Source organism: Pan troglodytes, chromosome 13 (assembly GCF_028858775.2).
Source record: "Pan troglodytes isolate AG18354 chromosome 13, NHGRI_mPanTro3-v2.0_pri, whole genome shotgun sequence".
In the NCBI taxonomy this organism is placed as follows: Eukaryota; Metazoa; Chordata; class Mammalia; order Primates; family Hominidae; genus Pan; species Pan troglodytes.
The window spans coordinates 134283690-134306165 of NC_072411.2; the positions used below are offsets into that span (position 1 = coordinate 134283690).

General features: G+C 38.9%; 1 protein-coding gene across 6 annotated transcripts in view; it reads left to right on the forward strand.

Annotated features, from left to right (window-relative positions):
- Positions 1-22476, forward strand: part of DIS3L2 (DIS3 like 3'-5' exoribonuclease 2) — a 378450-nt gene that overhangs the window by 99719 nt on the left and 256255 nt on the right. Inside the window, exon 1 of one of the 6 annotated variants that reach the window (XM_054679520.2) lies at positions 2879-2914. The exons of the other annotated variants lie outside the window; for them this stretch is intronic. Coding sequence (XP_054535495.2) covers positions 2894-2914 — 21 coding nt within the window. The 5' untranslated portion in view covers positions 2879-2893. Of the gene's footprint in view, positions 1-2878; positions 2915-22476 lie in introns of those variants that run through there. 6 annotated transcript variants of the gene reach the window in all.

The following is a 22476-nucleotide window of genomic DNA, read 5'->3' on the forward strand; positions in this document are numbered from 1 at the left end:
ATTCTCAGCTTTATCAGTTATCAGGGAAACACAAATCAAAACCATAATGCAGTACTACTTCACATCTCCCTGAAGGGCTGAAATAAATAGGTAAACAATATTAAGAGTTGGTGAGGTGTAGAGTAACTGGAATTCTCATATACTGCTAGTGGGAATGTCAGTGTAGCTGCTTCAGAAAACTGCTTGGCATCATTTGCTAAAGCTGCTGCTATCTTGTGGCCCAGAATTTTCATTCCAAGGTATATGCCCAACAGTAATGGGTACATTTGTACACCAAAAAAATATGTCTAGGAATCTTCCTAGGAATATTATATAAAATAGCCCCAAACTGGAAACCATCCAAATCTCAATAGTAGAATGGATATATTGTGGTATGTATATACAATAGAATACTGTACAGCAGAGAGAATGGATCAACTACAGCAATGTGCAGCAATGAAGTATGAATCTAATGGCCAAACACAAAACTGCTTATGATTCTACTTATAAGCATAAAACTATAGTTTTATCAGGATATTATTTGTCTTTGAAGGGGCAATAATTGAAAGGGGCAAGAGAAGAACTTCTTGAGTATTGGTTCTGGCAAGCAGAATTGTAAGGTGGCCCTCAAGATTTTCCTCCTTAAATACACACACCATGTTTAATTCCATCATCTTGAGTGTGGGTGGGACCTGTGAATATGATGGGGTATCCTTCCTATGAGCAAGTCGCAATTTTGGGCAGAGGTAAAGGGCTTTTGCAGATGTTATTGAAGTCCCTAATCAGCTGACTTTAAGTTAACCGTAAGAGAGATTATCTTTGTGGACCTGACCTCATCAGGTGAGCCCTTTAAAATAGCATCCAGGAGTTAGAGATTTTTCTTGCTGCCCTTGAAGAAACAAACTGCCAGGAGTTTTATAGCTCCAAGAAAACAAATTTTGCCGACAGCCACCCAGGCTTCCGTTAGGACCCTAATCGTTAAACCATAGATGAGATAGCAGCCCCAGCTGACAAACACCTTGATTACAGCCTTGAGATCACCACTAGAGAACCCAGCTAAGCCATACCGAGATACTGGACCCACAGAAGTTGTAAGATAATAAATGTGTCTTGTTTTAAACTGCTAAGTTTGTGGTAAGTTTTTGTGTCGCATAGAAAACTAACATACTAGTGAGACTCTGTTTCCTCATCTTGGTTAGTGTTGTATGTGGGCATTGTTTATTTTGTAAAAATTCATCATATTATGCATTTATGATTTGTGTATTTTTCTATATGTAATTAAAAATGAGTTATATTACCCAAAAGTGTTTACTTTAAAACAGGAGAAAAATTAATGGCATTCCTCTGTATTTCCTTTAACCAGTACACAAATATAATCAAATAGTTATGTTGTAATTGCAATGGTTAGTTTGAACACAAGCAGATTTGGTCACAAAATTAAGTTAAATATTTCTTCCCATAAGTGAACTCACCCTCTGTCCATGCTCTCATTGACATGTCACTTATATTTTATATCTCCTCCTCCATGGTTTCACTATGAGAGTGGTAGAGTCTTGAAGCCGGAGATGTAATGATTTTTCACTTTCTTATTTCAAAGTTGATGAAACTGGGATGTGCCTCAAGTTAGGTATTGAGTAGCAAAGCCAGTACCTCGGTTCTTGACGGCTCTAATTCTGTGCCCATTTCCTCTTATCATAGAGCTTCTGGAATCCAAAGGAAATACAAGCATTTTGGTAGTGGTTATGTCATAGATGTAGTTTGATCTGGGTGGAGGGTACTGAGTGGGGGAGTAACATTCTCTGTTTCTAATTAGAACTAGTAAGCTAATTTTGCAGGTTGTGGAAGGTGTAGGGGAAAGATTCGGTTAGCCACAAATGTCTACTATGCCTAACCTTTATGCTATGCACTGGGATGTCACTGTCACCAATTATCTTTGTTTTGAGTTTCTGTTTACCACACATGGCTTCCTGCTCTTCCAAATTTTCCCAGACTCATACTGCTTTACAGCCTTCCTCTTTCTTAAGTCAATAAGGAGTTAGATAATGCCCCTACTTTTCCCAGTGTGCACACAGAACTGGACTCTGTATATGTGTGAGTGGATGTAAATCCAGGTTTAAGTCAGTCATTGATCGTGAAGAATCCTTGGGTTAAGGTTTCTACTGATTGAAATCCTGACTCAGTGATGTAAGAAAGCATTGCAGAATTAAATGTAACAATTATGGCAGGTAGATGCATCTAAACATGTTTGATTCATAAAGCATGTTTTTATTTGTGCCCATTTTCTTAAATGGTTTTATAACTTATGACTTATTTTTTTTCTTTTTTACATGCTGATCCTGAGTTCATAGTCTTGTATTTTGGAAAAGCTAGAAATATTAAAATAGTGCTTCTGGGGTAAAGCATCTGTCAGTATTTCCATTATGAAATGCAATTTTAAAGGGTTTAGAAGTCAGCTGTAAAAATTTGTTCTTGGCTGATATTTTGTATACAAAAAGCTCTGCCCAGGATAATTTTCAGAAGAATTCTTGCAACAGCATAAACTGGAAGGTTATATGGCAGAACCAGCTTACATTGAACTCATTTTTTATGCTTCTATCAAAGTAGGGAAGAGATGAAAGCTTTTAAAATGATTCAAATAAAACAATATGAAATTTGTATTCTAGACTTATATGCTTAGAAAATTGTTGGTTTTAAAAGATACTCTACCACTGTACTATCACAAGGCTCGCCATTGGCTTAACTATCAAAAATAATAGCACCACCAAACCCAGCATAAGCCCTGAATCTTAGGTGACTTCAGAACAACTCTTTTTACAAATTTTTTAAAAAATAATTTCAACTTTTATTTTAGATTCCGGGAGTACATGTGCAGGTTTGTTACCTGACTATATTGTGTGATGCTGAGGTATGGGGTATGACTGATCCTGTCACCCAGGTATTGAACATAGTACCCAATAGTTTTTCAACTCTTGCCCCTATCCCTTCCTTCCTCCTCTGGGAGTCCCCAGTGTCTGTTGCTGTCTTTATTTCCCTGAGTACCCATTGTTTAGCTCCCACTTATAAGTGAGAACATGTGGTATTTGGTTTTTTGTTCCTGAGCTAATTTACTTAGGATAGTGGCCTCCAGCTTCATTCATGGTGCTGGAAAGGACGTGATTTCATTCTTTTTTAATGGCTGCATGGTATTCCATGGCATATGTGTACCACATTTTCTTTATCCAGTCCAATATTGGACTGGGCACCTAGGTTGATTCTATGTCTTTCCTATTGTGTATAGTGCTGCAGTGAACATATGAGTGCATGTATCTTTCTGGTAGAACAATTTATTTTCTTTTGGATGTATACCCAGTAGTGGCATTGCTGAGATTTTTTTTCTATAGAGTTGTTTGAACTCCTTATACATTCTGGTTATTAATCCCTTGTCAGCCATCTGTAAAGGGATATCTGCGAAATAGTTTGCAGATATTTTCTCCATTTTATGGGTTGTCTCCTCACTTTCTCCATTTTGTGGGTTTTTTTCCATTTTGTGGGTTGTCTCTTCATTTTGTTGATTGTTTCCTTTGCCGTGCAGAAGTTTTTTAACTTGATGTGATCCCATTTGTCCGTTTTTGCTTTGGTCGCCTGTGCTTGTAGGGTATCGCTCAAGAAGTCTTTGCCCACTCCAGTGTCTTGGAGAGTTTCTTCAGTGTTTTCTTTTAGTAGTTTAATAGTTTGAGGTCTTAGATTTAAGTTTTTAATCCATTTTGATGTGATTTTTGTATATGGCAAAAGATTGGGCTCTAATTTTATTCTTCTGCATTTAGATAACCAGTTTTCCCAGCACCATTTATTGAAGAAAGTGGGTTCTCTATTCTGTTCTCTATGTGTCTGTTTTTATGCCAGTATCATACTGTTTTGGTTACTATAGCTCTGTAGTATAATTTGAAGTCTGGTAAAATGTGACTTTTCCAGTTTCGTTCCTTTTGCTCAGGATAGCTTTGGCTATTCTGGGTCTTTTATGGCTTCATATAAATTTGAAGATTTTTTTCTATTTATATGAAGAATATCATTGGTATTTTGTTAGGTATTGCATTGAATCTATAGATTGCTTTGGGTAGTATGGACATTTTAACATTATTAATTCTTCCAACCAATGAGCATGGAATATCTTTCCATTTTTTGTGTGTCTTTTTCAATTTCTATCATCAGTGTTTTATAGTATTTATTGCAGATGTCTTTTATTTCTTTGGTTAAGCTAATTTCAAGGTATTTAATTTTATTTGTAGCTATTATAAATGTAATTACTTTCTTGATTTATTTTTCAGATTGTTCTGTGTTGGCATAGAGAAATGCTGCTGATTTTTATATGTTGATTTTGTATCATGAAACTTTACTGAAATTGTTTATTAGCTCTAATGGTTTTTTGGTGGTCTTTAGGTTTTTCCAAATATAAGATCATATTATCTGCAAACAAGAATACTTTGACGTCTTCCTTTCCAATTTGGATACCCTTTGTTTCTTTCTCTTGTCTGATTGCTCTAGCTAGGACTTCCCGAGCAACTTATTTAAGAACAGATTTTAGCAGCTCATTTTGAAAGCAGCATTTGGGGCTGCTCAGGGACTGTGTAACTCTAAAGAGACTCTTTTGTCTCTTTTTCCTAGTTGATGAAAAATAGCTTTCTGTTTGTTACCTGGCTTAGGTGTCCTCAAAGAAAGTAAGAAGGGAAAGCAAAGACATGTTTCTTGCGTGATTGGAGACTTAGTCCGTGAAGCTGGAGAGCTTCTTGTTAATGTAACTTTCTTCCCAAATCTTTGGGCAGGTCTTAGCTTGAAAAGATCAACCACAATGAAGTTAAGCTCCCTGCTTTTATGTTATTGTGAGCACACGTACACGTATAGTTCTACTGCATTTTACAGCTTGTGGCCAGGTTTTTTTCTTCTTATTGTCTACTTTTTCTTCAACATTCAATCTCATAAGCAGATTGCCTCCAGGATAATTTTATATGTGGCAGCCAGTCTAGCCTCAGAGTTGGCAATACCTTCCTCTGTTGTATTACTTCTGACCCATGGAAGTGCAGTTCATGTGCAGAGAGCCTACAGGGAACATTTGAAGTCTTGTTGGTCTGAAATGAAACATGACTTTATGTGAAATGTGAATTAGAAATGATGTTGGGTTATATACAGTTACTCAGAAATAAAGTCTCCATGGTGGAGAAGGAACTACCTCATTAAGGACATGCTTCTTTCCCTCACCACTCCTTATTCTTCAAGGTGCTGATGCTGTACCACACTTGGGCCCAAACAAGGTTAAAACAGCAACAGCCCTTTGGTTTATAAAGCTAAACAACTTTTCTTTCTTTGTAAAAGAAAACAACTTCTTTAGACAGATATATTTTTTAAAATTAGGTCATTACTTATTCAGAGATCATAGGAAATTTGCTTCCAGAGTCATCCTGTTCAGCTACGGGGCGGGCTGGGTTGGGGGGCCGCTATGCCGAGATGAAGGAAAGTCGGCCTTGGCTTCAGAGGTGGATGCATGTTGCTTTCTCTGGAGTCATCTCAGCTGAGAGGCAGCTTCTCCATCCTTGCCTGGTCTAGTTTTAGGTGGCTTATTCTAGGGACAGGCATTCATGTTGTCATGATCCACTAGAAGCTCGAGGCTGGAATCTTAGGTGTGGAAGTGATAGTAGCCCTCTTGAAGGGAGAGGAGGCACTACCACACCACTGAGTGAATGTTTGAATTCACAGTTCCCGAAAAGTGGGTATGTTTAGTATAGAGATGCTCTTTGGGAAAGAGCAGATTATTTTGCTTCTCAGAGGGGTAATCGATTACTATATTTATTGAAGAGTAATGTACTACTATCATTATTGTTCAAACTGTCCCTGATCTGACCAGTGGTAGCCCCCCAAGTTGATCCCTGTGCCATTTGGACATGTCCTCATCGTTCTTTGAACACTTGTTTATTTCCTGGTGATGTTCCCACCTCATCCTGTAACTTTCTCTTTGCTATCCCTCGAATCAGCCATTTTTTCTAAGACTCCCTAGTTCCTTTTAATGGAGATATCCAGACTCTCCCAAGCCCTCTTAATGAACAGAAACTAGGAAAGACATGTATGTATCTTCCCTCCTTCCCTCCTTTCTTCCTTCCTGCCTTCCTATCAGCCTGCCTGCGTGCCTGCCTTACCTATCTTACCTACCCTATCTTCATCTATCTATCTGTCTCTCTCTCTCCTTTCCCTTCCTTCCTTCCTTTTCACATGGATATCTCCAATTCTAACACAACACCATAGGGTTTGTTCTGGTTTCCCCCTTCCCACATTTGTACCCCCTTTCTATGACAGTGAGAAACCTGGCTCTTACTGTTCACATTATATTTACTTTTTTGCTCATTCCTGTTTGTAACTAATCTATTTCCATTGCTTGTCTTCTGTATCACTAGGTCACCTGCTTCACTCCAGGCTTCAGTCCTTGCTAGGCTCCTGCTTCCTCACTCAGGGCCTGGCTCCTTGCTCCCACCTCCCCATCCCCATTGCACAATGTTATTTTTGAACATGGTTCCTTTGAAAGTTGGAGGTTCTAGCTTTTCTGTGTAAAGTCCTATAGCCAGTTGATCAATGGCACTTAGTATGCAAGAACCTCAACTCTACTTGCGTTTAGAATGTTATAACATTTCTATTTTGATTTCTTTCTTGATGGCTATCTTTCTTTTAAGCATCAAGTTGAGAAAAAAAGAAACTGTGTGTATGTGTGCATGTGTGTATGTGCCTGCGCGTTTTAAGGTACATACGAATGACATTTAAGGCCCTCCTTGGCAAGGATGAGCTCATTCTTCCTTAGTGGATTTTTTGTTTTTTTGTGCCTCTTCAGAAGCTTCCAGCTGCAATGACACCTGTCTACTTTCTGTTCTGCAAACATGCCTACTTCTTGAACTTTTTAAACTATGACATCTTTTTTCATCACTATCCATCCTCATGACCTATGCTGCATTCTGCCATGTTAATTAAGCCTTTCCTTCGTCATCTCACAGGAAGCAAGACACTGCCTTCATTTCCTAAAGCTTATACCATTTGATTGATGATTGCTTCTGCTTGAAGATAGTTAGAGATGTGCTTTGTGGGTGTACTTATTTCTAGGTGTTGATAGGCCAATACTAGCGATGTGGTTTTCGAAAATGCCTTGTTAACTGAAGCGTCACCTCACTGTAAGTGGGAGTAATTTGATGCCTAATAGATGCTCTGCACATTACAAAATTTTGATAAATATTTCTTGGATTTTAAGTTTTATCAGAATAAAAAATATTTGATACCTTTAGATCATAACCTTGGCTTGTAGTTTGGGTGTTTTTATGGAGTTTTGCACTTTTCCTGTGTATAGATGCTGAGTTTGCTTGGCTTTGGTATAAAAAAAAATTTATTTGGTTCATATAGTCTTTTTGCTCAGGTTTATTGAAGTATAATTTACATATAGTAAAAAATCACTCCCTTTAAGCGTCCGGTTCTATGAATTAAAATCTTGTGTAACCATCACCATAATGAAGATAGAAAAGCATTCTTTACTCCCGAAAATTCCTTTGTATCCCTTTTAAGTCAACATTTCCCCTCATCCCACAGCCCCTGCCAACCACTGATCTGTTTTGCATCCCTGTGGATTTACCTTTTCCAGAATGTCATATAAATGGAATAATTTTGAGTCTGGCTTTTTTCTATTAGCGTGCGCATGTGAAATTTATCCATGTTGTTCACTGTTGCCAACAAGTATTCCATTGTATAGATGTTTCAGAGTTTGTTTACCTCTTCACCAGTTGAAGGACATTTTGGTTGTTTTCAGTTTTTGATGATTAAGAATAATGCCCCTGTGAACACTGCTGTACACATCATCGTAAGAACATATGCTTTTATTTCTCTTGGTTAAGTAGGTACCTGGATGTGGAATTGCTGGATCATATGGTAAGCATATGTTTATACGAAATTATGAAGTGGTTTTCCAAAGTAGCTGTACCATTTCTCACTCCCATGAAAAATATATGAGAGATTCAGTTTCTTTACATCCTCACCACCACATATTATAATTATAGCCATTCTGGTGGATGTATAGTGTTATCTCCTTTGTTATTGTTTGTTATATTTTGCTTTGAATTTCCCTGATGACAAAATGATGCTGAGTATTTTTTGTATTTACACCCATTAATATATATGTTATTCTCTGATGTGTCTGTGTAAGTCTTTTATACATTTTTGGCTTTCATTTTAATGAATTGTAAGAGTTCTTTATATAATGTGGACAAAAGTCCTTTGCTACACAAATTTCTGAAGGGTACCTTTTGCAGAGCAGAAGTTTTAAATTATGGTAAAATCCAATTTATCAAAATTTTTAATGAGTTATGCCTTTGGTTTCCTATCTAATATATCTCTGTCTATCCCAAAGTTGCAAAGATTTCTCCTTTTCTTCTTTCTTCTTAAAATTGTGGTAAGAACACTTAACTTGATCTACCCTCTTACCAAAGTTTTAAGTGCATGGTATTTTTAAGTATGCATGATGTGTGCAGCAGATCTCTAGAACTTAATTCATTTTATACAACTGGAACTTTATATTCATTGACCAGCAGCTCCCATTTCTTTTTCCCCCCAGCTCCTGGCAACCACCATTCTACTCTGTTTCTGCAAGTCTCTTTTTTTTTCTTATAAAAGGTTTATAGTAGTTTGAATTTTCACTTTTTGGTCTATTGTCCATTTCAAGTTAATTTTTATATATGGTGTGAAGTGAGGGCTGAATTTCATCTTTCTCCTGTGGATATCTACTTATTTCAGCACATTTGTTTAAAAGACTCCTTTCCCTATTGAATTACCATGACATCTTTATTGAAAATCAATTTACTATATAAATGTGATTCTATTTCTAGGCTCTATATTCTGTTCCATTAATCTATTTATCTATCCTTCCTTAATTACTGTAGCTTTGTAGTAAGCCTTAATATTTAGTGGTATTTGTTTTTCAAAATTCTTTTGACTCTTTGGGCTCTTGTGTATATTGATGGGAAATTTAGAATTGACTTTATCTATTTCTATGCATAAAGCCTATTTGGATTGCATTGAGTCTGTAGATCAATTTGGGGTCCAAATGGCATAGATTGGAGTTGTCTAATCCATGAACAGATATTTATCTCCATTTATTTAGGTCTTCTTTAATTTCTTTTGACAGGATTTTGTAGTTTTCAGTGTATAAGTTTTGCATATATTTTGTTAGATTTCTTACTAAATCATTCATGTTTTTGATACTATGATAATTGAAATATCCCTTTAATTTTATTTTCCAGTTGTTCATATCTAGTATATAGAAATTGACTTTTGTATATGTATATGTATATATTTTTTATAATGTCCTGCAACCTAGTTATTAGTTTTAGTACATCTTTAAAGATTCTGTAGGATTTTCTGCATATATATTGTCTGTGAATAAAGGCTGTTTTATGTTTTCTGTTCTAATCTATATGCCTTTTAGTTTTTTCATGCTTTACAAGAAACCTTCACTATGATGTTGAACACAAGTAGTGAGATATTCTTGCCTTGTTCTTGATCTTATGAGGAAAGCCCTCTATCTTTCTCATTAATTATGTTAGTTTTAGGTTTTTCATAGATGCCCTTTATCAAGCTGAGGAAATATCCTTATAGTCTTAGTGGAATTTTCATCATGAATAGAAGTTGAATTGTGTCAAATGTGTGTATTGAGATGACTATACAGATTCTTTTCTTTTTCCTGTTAACATGTTGAATTACAGGGATTGATTTTAAAATGTTAAATTAGGTTTTTATTCATTGGTTTGGTTTGCTAATAATTTGTTGACAGATCTAACATGTGTCCTCATCAGGATTATTAACTTGTGACTTACTGGTATTATTATGTCTTTGGTTTTGGTATCAGGGTAATAATACTGGTCTCATAAAGTGAGTTGGGAAATGTTTCCTCTTCCCCTATATTTTGAGAGAGTATGATAGGGTTGGTATTTCCTTTTTAAGTATTTGATAAAATTTACTAGTGAAGGCATATGGGCTTAGAGTATTCTTTTCTAGTGGGTTTTTAATTACAGTTTAAATTTCTTTATTGATATAGAGTGTGATGGTTTTAAACATGACCCAACATTTTTTTTTGACATTCCTATTATTGATAACAGATACTAAAGGCTTTTAAATTTTTCTGTTTCTTCTTGTATCTGTCTTGGTAATTTGTTTCATTTAGGGGACTTATTCATTTCATCTAATTTGTAGACTGTATCGGCATAAAGCTGTTCATAATATTCTTTTACTGTCCTTTTAATGTCTGTAAGATTTTTAATGACTAATTTTTATATTTGTATTAGAGACAGGGTTTCACCATATTGGCCAGGCTAGTCTCAATCTCCTGGCCTCAAGTGATCTGCCCGCCTCAGCCTCCCAAAGTGCTGGGATTACATGCGTGAGCCACCGAGTCTGGCCTGAGCTTATTTTTTAGTGAGGTCCAGGATATTTAAGTGTGTTTCTAAGATGAAATCTGAGGTAAGGGACTGCAGCTAAGTCTTTCCACACATAAAATCTTTAAATATAGATGATCTTTATTTGACAAGTTGTTTAACCTTTACAGGTTATTTTCTTTCCTGAATGATGTTATATCCCTGCTTTGATTCTCTATCAAAAATTGTTGTGATTCTAAAAGGGGAATAATCTTTCATTCTGGCAAGCAGTTGGAAATTATACCCATAGAAGTAGGCTTCTGTGTATTGTTTTATCAGTGTAGTGTTCTATGAATAAAAATACAGAGACTTGTCTTTTAAAATGATCCTACTTGAGCATTTCTAAGGAAGCTTCAACTTTATTCTTTACTAGTGTTGAAAAATTGGCCATATTCCTCAGATACAGGGATAATCAGTCTAGTTCACTTCCTTGCTGTGGTGATAGATGGAGGAATGGGCATGTGACCCAAATCAACCCCAGCAGACCCAGCCTTGGGACTTAGTTGCAGAGTCTGTCATTAAGAGCTTATCGGGTTTTGTTTTTGTTTTAATTTTTTACTGGGATCTCTAAGAGGATGGAATGTAATTCTGGAGCTACTGGTATCCTTGCATCCTTCATCCTTCTCTATGAGGAGAGAAGCTGTCCTGATAATGGAGCAATATTGAGGAAGGCTGAGTTGAGACACATACACACATACACACAGGCACATACACACATCTGTGCACACACAGTCCCACAGATATCATCTGAGCCTCTCAATTTGATCAGTTTGTCTCAATTACATAAGCTAATAAGTTACTTTAAAAAAGACAGCCAGTTCAAGTTGGTTTTTCTGTCTCTAGTAGCTAATAGAGGCAGTACTAATACATTGACTATGTTTTAGAGACTTAAGTCAAAATACAGTAAAGAGTACGAGTCAAAGAAAAGCAACCACCCATGCACAAGGTATATCTATATACATGTATATATGTTCATCCACTAAATTTCAATAATTATTCCTCCTGTGAACTCTGTTCAAGTAGAAATCCAGTCCTTCTATCTCTGTTAGAAATTCTTTCGTAGGGGCGGAGGTTGCAGTGAGCCAAGATCGTGCCACTGCACGCCAGCCTGGGCAACAGAGGTGAGATTCCGTCTCAAAGAAAAGAAAAAGAAAAAGAAAAATTCTTTCCTAGGGCTTGCTTTTCTAGTTTACCCAGATTTACTTCCTGCCTTTTTGTTTGTTTGTTTTTTTCCTGTTTCTGAGCTTTAGAACTTGGTGTGATATTCTGTCAAATTGCCTAATGCTCTCTGTTTATTTCTGGCATCAAAAATATTTATCACCTTGCTACTGAGAGAACTCCAGTTGGATCCTGCTGTGTTCTATGAACTGGGTCTCCTCTGGGAAGTATGCCTGCTTCTCACTCTTCGTTAGTGATTCAGTAAGGAGGCTTGCTTGTACCGGAGTTAGGTTATGGTTCCTTTTTTTTTTTTTTTTTTTTTTTGAGATGGAGTCTCACTCTGTCGCCCAGGCTGGAGTGCAGTGGCGCCATCTCCACTCACTGCAACCTTCACCTCCCGGGTTCAAGTGATTCTCCTGCCTCAGCCTCCCTAGTAGCTGGGACTACAGGCGCGTACCACCACACCCAGCTAACGTTTGTATTTTTAGTAGAGACAGGGTTTCACCATGTTGGCCAGGATGGTCTCGATCTCTTGACCTTGTGATCTGCCCCCCTCGGACTCCCAAAGTGTGGAATTACAGGCGTGAGCCACTGCGCCCGGCCAGGTTATGGTTCTTTAGTTGATTGTGGTGGCCATGCAGGAGAGGAGAGAGGGCACATGTTACAGAACACTTCTAATTCTGATTCAAACATGGGAACAGTGTCCAGAGGCCCTATAGCCTGACCCTTAGATCTCTGAACTCTTCTTCTCTTGCAGTCCAAGCCAGGTCTGCATAGAGGAGGGCTCCTTAACGGGTGCTGATTATTTCTCCAAATCTCTTTTTCTTTTTTTCTTAAAAGAGTTAAAACATAATTCAGCCATTTTTAAAGGGAGTTAATATAGTTTTCCGTACTGTATCACAAAGAACCAGAAAGAGAGAGACAGATCCTGCTGTTCTGAGTTGTTAGAGACCTATTCTTGGCTCGCTGTGGTGGCTCTTGCCTATAATCCCAGCACTTTGGGAGGCTGAGGCAGGAGGATCTTGAGAACCCAGGAGTTCTAGACCAGCCTGGGCAACATAGTGACCCTGTCTCTACAAAAAATAAAGAAAAGGTAGCCAGGCATGTTGGTGTGTGCTGGTAGTCCCAGCTGTTCGGGAGGCTGAGGTGGGAGGATAGCTTGAGCCTGGGAGGTCGAGGCTGCAGTGAGCTGTGATCACACTAGTGCACTCCACCCTGGGCAACAGAGTGAGACCCTGTCTCAAAAAAAAAAGAAAAAAAAAGAAACCTGTTATTGAGCTGGTGGGATTTAACCCAAGACAGAGTTTGCAGTGGTCTGTGAATGGTGTATAATGGAAGGAAATGGCAGATAAGATTAAAATAACTGAAAAAGGTCAGTGGACATTGAGAAAGTCAAGGTCTTGTAAGCCAAAGAATAGAGAAGTAGTTTCTCTTTTTAAAATAGAGACGAGGTCTCACTATGTTGCCCAGGTTGGTCTCAAACTCCTGGGCTCAAGCAGTCCTCCACCTTGGCCTCCCAAAATGCTGGGATTATAGACATGAGCCACTGTACCTGGCTGATAAGTAGTTTCTCTAGGAAAGAGAAACCCATGGGAATGTTTTTGAATAAGAGGATAATCAGAATTTTTATTTCTGGAGATTTGTAGGGTGGTGTCACTTAGAAGACCAGGGAATTTGTGGAGCTCTAAGATTGCTTGTAAAAAGGTAAGTGAAGGATTTGGTGACTGGTATGTTAAGCAGTGGGAAGAGTCAAATGTAGTTGCAAGGTTTTCAGCTTGAGTGGCCTGGAAGAAGTAGTAGTGGTGTTTGAAGAAAGAGAAGAACAGGAAAGGGAAATGCTTTGAGGGGAAGGACCAGAGTGCTTTTGATGTTTTGAGTTTCAGGTGGCAGTGGCCTTCATGGAGTTTGTGTTGCACTGGGAAAGATATAATAATATTAAATAAAATACTACATGTAGCATACTCAATGGTGATATGTGCTGAAGAGAAAATAAATAAGGAAAGGAAATATGATTTTGGGGGGTAAGGATTGAGATTTTAAATAGGGTGATGAAAGAAGACCTCATTGAGAGCATGACTTTGGGAAGAAACAAAGGAAGAGAGGAAGCTGTCCTTATGGAGATCTTGGGGAATGACAGTGCGTTCCTAGTGTGCTCAAGGAATAGCAAAGGGGCTGAGGTAGAGAATTGTCAGAGACGAGGTCGGAGGGATCCGGGGTGGGGGTGCAGTCAGGTAGAGCCTTTGCATCATAGGTAGGATTCTGTTTCTGGCTCTGATTGAAGTGGTAAGGCTTAGAGTGGTAGGAGTAGAGAACTGACATATCACTTATGTTTCATAGGCTCACTCTGTTATGTTGGGAATAGACTGAAAGGAGGCAAGGGTAGAAGCAGGGAGACCCCTTACATGGCTATTGCTTACTTCCAGGATGGAGATGATGGAGACTAAACCAGGATGCTGGCAATGAAGGTAGAGCTGACAAGATCAGCTGACAATTGGGATGTGGGTGTGTGTGTGTGTTGCTGTGTGTTTGAGAGAAGGGGAGGTTGAGGTGGGGTGGGGAAGGAAGTCGAATGATTGATTGATAAGGACTGCACAGGGATTTTGGGCTGAGTAATTGGAAGAATGGAGAGAGATTGTTCATTCTTTGGCTGTTAACTAGATAAAAGGTATGTTTGGATTAGCTACCCTAAGCAAACGAAGTTCCCAACAAATACGCCCTTGAAAATGTCTGTAAATATGTCTTTTAAATGATAGTGCCCATAGTTAAATTTTATAATGAAAAGCTTATTGGCAAGCCTTGTCAAGAGCTCCCTGTGGAAATATCAGTTGCTTTTCTTGGCTTCAAGGTGTTTCCTGAACAGTGTATTATCCTTTGTCCCGAGTGTGCCATTAAGGGATTTGAAAGTTTGTTAAAACATGTGTGGCAAGTGAGTGCTGTCATTTAAGCCTAGCCAGGGAAGCCAAGAAATGAAAAGCAGCTCTTTGCTGGACTTCCTGACATGCTTTAGCTCTGAATCCGAGGCTCAGGTAGTGGGGTGGACAGGGCATTATTTCCTGTGCACAAAGTGTCAGTGGACACAGTTCTCAAGCCATTTCAGCAGAAAATGTCTGTGGACATAGGTATATGTGAATCTTTTGGGAAAACTCCATAATACCAAGTTGATAGCAACCCCCTGCCTAAGGAGAATGTAATAGGGTTTATTTGCTGCAACAGAATTTTCCAGTGCTAATATGGACTTGCTCTTTTCATAAGATTTAAAACAGCACTCTTTAATGATTGTCTTTGAGCTCGAGGAAAGGTTTTTTTCTATATCAGTAAACAGGGAAGCTATGAAATGTTTCATGCTTGGAGTTCGGGTGAGCCAGCATAATGGAAAGGTTACCTGGCACTTTTATTTAGGATTCCATTAGAATTTTTTGGTTACAGGGACTTTTTCTGTTTGCTTTTCAATTTTGAAATACGGTATATTGATTTTAAAAGGAAGGGAAGAAAAACCTAATGCACATCAAACAGTTTTGAAGTGACCAGTTTCTTCTCTAGATCCTGGTAGGTTTGAATTGCTGTTTGCAATTGATCTAACTTACTACACAGCGTAGACGAGATTTCCAGCTTTCTGAGTGACAGATTGCTACTTCACAACTCTGGAAAGATCAGGAAATGTCCCTCTGAGGTGTTGCCAGATCTAGGCTTTCTTTCCTTCATCTGGACATTTGTGACTTTTCTTGCTAAGACACTTGTTTTCAAGTTGGGGAGCAGTTAACTTTATGGTTATATTTGCATTTATATTGAAAACTGGAGTTATAATTTAGATATAAAGGCATAGAATTATTTTAGAAAAATGAATTTATTTCAGTGCCTCCCAATTTTATTCATTTGCATTTATTTATCTTGTATCTCTTACAGTGATAAGTTTCAATTTTGATGAAATAATTGTTGACTATTTCCTGGTTTCCAGACACATTGTGTTAATGGAGGACATTGCTGTATCATGAAGTATCTTATGGACATGCATTTTAATTTAGCTGGCTCTTGCTGCTTAGTATTTATTTCTCACTATTTTTGGCAAATGCTTCTTTTACAGCTGATTCAAGTCTTTCTCATTCTCTTCAGAAGAAGAGAAAAGAGAATCAATATTTACTGAGCACATTCTATGTGCCATGGATCGTGAGAGACTCTCAGAAATATAAAAATGAATGTAATGTGGTTTACTGTCTAGTGGAAGAAAAAATATGCAAACAAATAAATGGAATATAGCCCCATCAAGGAACCTTTTTTTTTTTTTTTTTGCTTTTGAGAAAGGATCTCGCTCTGTTACCCAGGTTCACCATGTGAGCAGTGACACAATCACAGCTCATTGCAGCCTTGACTTCCTGGGTCCCAATGATCCTTCCTCCTCAGCCTCCCGAGTAGCTGGGACCACAGGCACATGTCACCATGCCTGGCTAATTTTTTATTTTTGGTAGAGACGGAGTTTTGCCGTGTTGCCCAGGCTGGTCTTGAATTCTTGAGCTCAAGTGATCTGCCTGCCTCGGATTCCCAAAGTGCTGAGATTACAGCTTGAGCCACCACACCTGGCCGAGGAACCGTATAGTGAAAAGAATGGCTAAGGACTAGCAGTGCTGCAGAGGAAGGCAACAACATTTAGGCAGAGAGAGAGAAGTTAGCAGATAAACATTCACAGAAGAGCTGGGTCTTGAATTTTGATTATTTGCTAGGCCAACAAAAGGTTCAGAGGCATTTCATGCCATGTGTGTCAGGGATGGGAGCTGTATGGGTGAGGTTCACTCTGAATCTCTTTGTTTTCAACTCCTGTGGATGATTTCCTTCAGTGTCCAGGACTAAGAGAATTGCATTTAGAGTCCTAGACCTGTAGGCACATTACAACTCTGCCATTTAGTAGCTGTGAGATTGTGACATGTCTGAAGTCATTTCCTCCTCTGTGAGATGGAGATACTCATTCTCCTGTGCATCACCCAGGGTCATTGGGTGGATCCAATCAGTTAATGTGTATAAAAGCACAGGGACGATTGTGCAATAGAATGTGAAGATTCATAATAAAAACTTCAGTGTTTCTTGTGATTCCCATATCCATAGTTATGTTTAAATTCTCTCTACTTTGCTCACTCCTATTCCTCGTTGAAACCCCATTATTTGAGTCTTCCCCAAGGGCTTTATCCTCAGGTTCTCTTTTCAGTAGACACTTGGCCCTGAGTCACCTTTGCTTAACTGTCAACCCATATTATGGGTAACCCTCTAATCTGATTTCTGTCCTCCAAGACACTTCTAGTCTCCAGACCTACATTTCCAGCTGCCACCTGGATGTTCCTCATCATCTTGCACTTCTCGAGTCATCTGAAGGCTATATTTGTTTCCTTATATGTAACTGCTCCTAATTTTTCTGTTTCTGTTGTCTGAGTTCAGGGCCTTGCAATTATTTTTGACCCTTCCTTCCGCTTCCCCTTGCTTCAGGTTGTTCTTCAGGATGTAAAGGCTCCCAACTGAGTGTGCTGTTATTATTAAATCCTTCACTTTACTTAAGCTCCTACCATGTTCCAGGCACCTGTGCTAAGAGTTTTTCATTTATTATCTTAGTTCCCACAATAGTTTTGTGATATTAGACACTCTTGTCCCCATTTTAAAGATAATGAAATTGAGATTCAAAGAAACTGCTTTTCCAAGGTGGCATTGCAGGTAAGTGCAGAGCCATGACTCAAGCCAGTTGTGTTGTCCCTAGAGTTTGTGCTCTGAACCACTCCACTCTGCTTTCACACTTCACTGACTTGACAGTAAAGTCCCAACTCATTAAGTTGGCATTTAGGGCTCTTGACATCTTGATCTTCCTTTCTCACTCTTGTTGTATATTTTCACGATTATTTGCCATTCCTAAAGGAGAATTTGCATTTTCTTATCTCTTTGCTTTTCCATATGTTCTTTCTCAGCTTAGATACCTCTTTTTCATGTGTACCTGTCAGAATCCTGAAGGAGACAGGGCAGTGTAGTGGAATAAGCCAGGGCTCCGGAGTCCAGTGGATCTGCTTTCTGCTTTCCCTCATAGTCCTGGTCTCTTCTACAAAGGGCTGGACCAGTTCACATTCACACTAGATATGTACTGCTGTGTGTTCTTGCTAGCATTTGGTATTATCAGAATTTTTGGGTTTTGCCCATCTGTGGGTTTGTAGTGATATCTCATTGTGGCTTTAATTTGCATTTCTCTGACTAATAAGGCAGAGCACCTTTCCATCTTTATTGCTACGTGGCATCTCTATTTTGTGAAGTATTTTAAGCCTTTTCTTCCATTTTTCTATTGGATTATTTGTCTTTTATTGATCTATAGTAGTTCTTTATATATTCTGGATATGAGCTCCTCTGTGGCTTGCCTTTTAAAATTTCTTTTATTATATCTTGGAATAAAAAGAAGTTTTAATAGAGTTGAATTTATCATTATTTTTCTTTTGTGGCAGTGCTTTTTATATATATTTAAAACATATTTCCCAACATATTTTCTCACGTTTTCTAAAATTCTGCCAGCTTTTTAGATTACATCTTCCTTAGCTATTTCCCACTCCCAGTATTGCATAGTGTCTCTGACCCGGCAAGTGTTCTTGTCTTTGAAATAGGATGCTACAAGGCATTTTGCCATTCCTCTGCCAACACAAGGCCTGTGTTCCCCTTAAAATGCTGACATCATGCTATACCCGGCCTACTTTTCCAGCAGGGTGTCTCTTCTTCTCCTGTGTCTCTGAACTCAGGATTCTGGGCTTAGTTCTGTTCCTTTAAGTGGAGAGCCTCTCATAGCTGCCCCTCAGTTTCAGCCATCCTTCATGGTTTTTCTGGGTGCCCTCCACCCCTACCCACTGCCCCACCATGGGTCCCGCTGTAGAGGCCAGGTTGCTGTTCTCTGTCTTCCGGAGCATAGGGAATCCTGCCTGATGGAGAAAGGCTTACTTTTTCCTTTCAGCACACTGCCATACCACTCTTAGTGCCCAATTTTACCTTCCAAAAAAAAAAAAAAAACAGTAGATAGATTACAGATCTGTCCTTAGTAAAACTAACTTCAGGATGTATCTGACACAAGTTTCTGTGTGTGTGTGTTTGGGAGTTGGGGGTGAGGTCAAATAGATTAAAATAAGTATTGTAATGTGCTATTTCTAGAGCATTTTTAGTGGCTGCAAATGCCATTTATTTCTTATCAATACTCCTCAGTTGATATCTGTCTATATTTTCACTGCTTATTTTTATCAGCAGGGTTTTATGTGATGCCCATCCCACCCTGTTCATGGAAAAAGACTGAGAGTGAAAAAGTTCTTTATGATCCAGTGATTTGATTCTCCCACTAATCTGTTTCTGTCCTGTCCTTCAGAGATTAGACTAAATCTCCAAGGGAGAAATAATCCCATTTGCAGCATGCACTCAGGTAATAAGTGCAGTCAGCTGCCCCACCCTTGCAGGTCTATGGAGAAACCAGAGGAATTTAAAAAGTCCTCAGTTAACCACGTCAGTAATATATCTGCTATCCTCAGAGCCCCTTTTTTCACGCTGAGCCCAGAGTTCTCCAAAATATTGGCCAGCCTGAACTGGTATCCTTCAGCACCAGGCCCTTTACTGTACTTTGTTATAGAGTATTTTCTTTTTTTCTTTCTTTTTCTTTCTTTCTTTCTTTCTTTCTTTCTCTTTCTTTCTCTTTCTTTCTTTCTTTCTTTCTTTTTCTCTTTCTCTTTCTCTTTCTTTTCTTTTTTTTATTTTTTGAGATGGAGTCTAGCTCTGTCACCCAGGCTGGAGTGCAGTGGCATAATCTTGGCTCACTGCAACCTCCACCTCCCGGGTTCAAGTGATTCTCCTGCCTCAGCCTCCTGAGTAGCTGGGACTACAGGCGCGTGCCACTACATCTGGCTAATTTTTGTATTTTTAATAGAGATGGGGTTTTGCCATGTTGGCCAGGCTGGTCTCAAACTCCTGACCTCAGGTCATCCACCCGCCTTGGCCTTCCAAAGTGCTGGGATTATAGGCATGAGCCACCTCGCCCAGCCTAGAGTATTTTCTATCTGCTTGTAGATATGCCCTTCCCCCCCGCCCCACTCCCCGGGAGGAAGGGTTTACAGCTTTCATCTGATTCTCAGAGGGATCTGCTAACTTTCAAAGTTGAGAACCACTGATTTAGACTTCTTAACTCTTTCAAAGACAACCCCATGGAAGAAAGCCTCTTACTTTACAGAGTCAAGGAAAATTGGGCTACTAGTTTCTAACCCACATACCCTTGTGCTTGAAAACTTTTCTGAAAGCTCTTGCATCTTGATAATCTACTATGTGCATTTTATTGTTCTTCTACCTGTTTATCCATTTATTCATCAAACATTGAGTACTTAATTATGCAAGTTTCTATAGAATACACAAAAATGTGTAGTATACAGTTAGTGAGCAGATAGCCTTAACAGATGAGATAAATCATATGCCTAGATAACAAGAATGCAGTAAAGAAATTGAGAAGTGCTGAAGAAGAGGTATAGATAAATTGCTTTGGGACTTCAAAGAAAGAGAAATTATTCTTGTCTGGGCAGGCAGGGGGATAGAGAGGAACTGGGAAGATTATGTGGTGGATTTTGGATTATAGAAAATTCATGCTTTTTGGAGTAGGTCTTAAAAGATGGATAGATTTTAGATAAGTGGAGATATTAGATACAGTGTGCCATCTCTGGCTGTTTATTTGAAAGACAATTGAGTACTACTGTGTGCCAGGCCTAGCCATGGGCACTTCATGGAGTTTATCAGGGAAGATGGACTCTGAACAAATCATTTCCTAATTAATTGTCATATTTGTTGATTCTGTTAGCATGTATTTCAGTGGCTACTAAATGCTGCTCTCAACTCAGAATACAGCAGTGAGTAGAATAGATACCTCTATGTTCATGAAACCTATATTCTAGTTGGGGAAACAGAAAGTAAATAAGGAGATATATACTTTCAGATAGTGGTAAGTGCAAATGAAAATAAAGCTGGATAAGGCCAGGCGCAGTGGCTCACACCTGTAATCCCAGCACTTTGGGAGGCTGAGGCGGGCAGATCACAAGGTCACCAGATCAAGACTATCCTGGCTAACATGGTGAAACCCCGTCTCTACTAAAAATATAAAAAATTAGCTGGGCGTGGTGGCTGGCGGGCACCTGTAGTCCCAGCTACTTGGGAGGCTGAGGCAGGAGAATGGTGTGAACCGGTGAGGCGGAGCTTGCAGTGAGCCGAGATTGCGCCACTGCACTCCAGCCTGGGCGACAGAGCAAGACCCTGTCTCAAAAAAAAAAAAAAAAAAAAGTAAAGAAAAGAAAGTAAAGCTGGATAAGGGGATAGAGAAATGATAGCAAGGTGGGGCTATTTCAGTTACTGTGATCAGGGAAGTGTCTCTGACAGGCAGATATTTGAGCAGAGACTTCAACAAAACAAGAGGGCAGGCCCTATGAATAGCCAGGCAGAGAGCTTTCCAGATAGAAGGACAGCAAGTGAAAAAGCCCTAAGATGGAAGGTTGTAGTATTCTAGGAACAGCAAGAAAGTCTCTGGAGTTGGAGGGTCATTTGCAAAAGAAGAAACTGTAGAACATGAGGATAGAAAAATGTCTTGATAAGGCCTTGTAGCACGGCAATGGAAGGAGGTTGGAAAGCTGTTGGGAGAATGACATGATCTGATTTGTGTTTTAAAAGAAACGCTCTAACTTTATTGGTCCAAAATGGAAATAAAGAGACCAATTATTGCATTAATTCAGCGTGGCAATAAAGGTTGTTTGGGTTTATGTAGTAACAGTGGAAATGGCAAGAAGATCCATTTAAAGGAAAGGCCACTGGGCTCTTCTGATGGATTGAATGTGGGGAATGAGAGGGAGAGGGTCAAGGGTAGTGCTGCGGTTTAGGGCTGGAGGAACTCGATGGAAGGTGATGTTATCTGCTGAGAGAGTGTGCTGGGTGAGGAGCAGGTTCTAGTGGGGATCAAGGGTTCTCTTGTTTGAGATGTCATCTGGGCAATTGAATATAAGTCTGAAGATGGGAAAGATTGAGCTAGGCACTTAACTTTGGGAGTTAATAGCATGTAGAGGGAGATTTAAAGCCAAAAGACTGCATGAAATCACCTAAGAAGTGAGTATGGATGGATCCATCATTTCATCCCTGAATACTTCAGGTATCTCCAAAAGTTAGAGATTTTTGAAAAACAGTCATAACGAATTAATGATATTCATTGTCTAATCACTATTTACATTTCTCAGATTTTTGTCTCTCCTCCTTTTTTTCCCTTTCTTTTCTTCTTTAAAAATACAGGGCTGGGCATGGTGGCTCAAACCTGTAATTTCAGCACTTTGGGAGGCTAAGGTGGGTGGATTGCTTGAGCTCAGGAGTTCGAGACCAGCCTGGGCAACATGACAAAACCCCATCTCTACAAAAAATACAAAAATTAGCCAGGTATGGTGGTGTGTGCCTGTAGTCCCAACTACTTGGGAGGCTGAAGTGAGAGGATCTCTTGAGCCTGGGAGGTGGAGGTTGCAGTGAGCCAAGGTGGTGCCGCTGCACTCAAGCGTAGGTAACAAAGTGCAGCTCTGTCTCAAAAAAAAAAAAAAAAAAAAAAAAAAAATACAGTTGGTTGGTTAGAATCAGGATTAAAATAAAACCTACAAAATTGCCTTTTGTTGATATGTAACAAATATTTTAATCTATAGGCTTACCCTTTTTTCTTGCAATTTATTTGTTGGCAAAACTGGGTTATTTGTTCTACAAAATTTCTCAAATTCTGAATGTGATTGAGTGTGCATGGTAATGTTGTTTAACATGTTCCTGTGTTCCATTTCCTATATTGGATCAGGTTTAATTTTGGGGAAAAAAATACTTCGTAGGTGGTGATGTG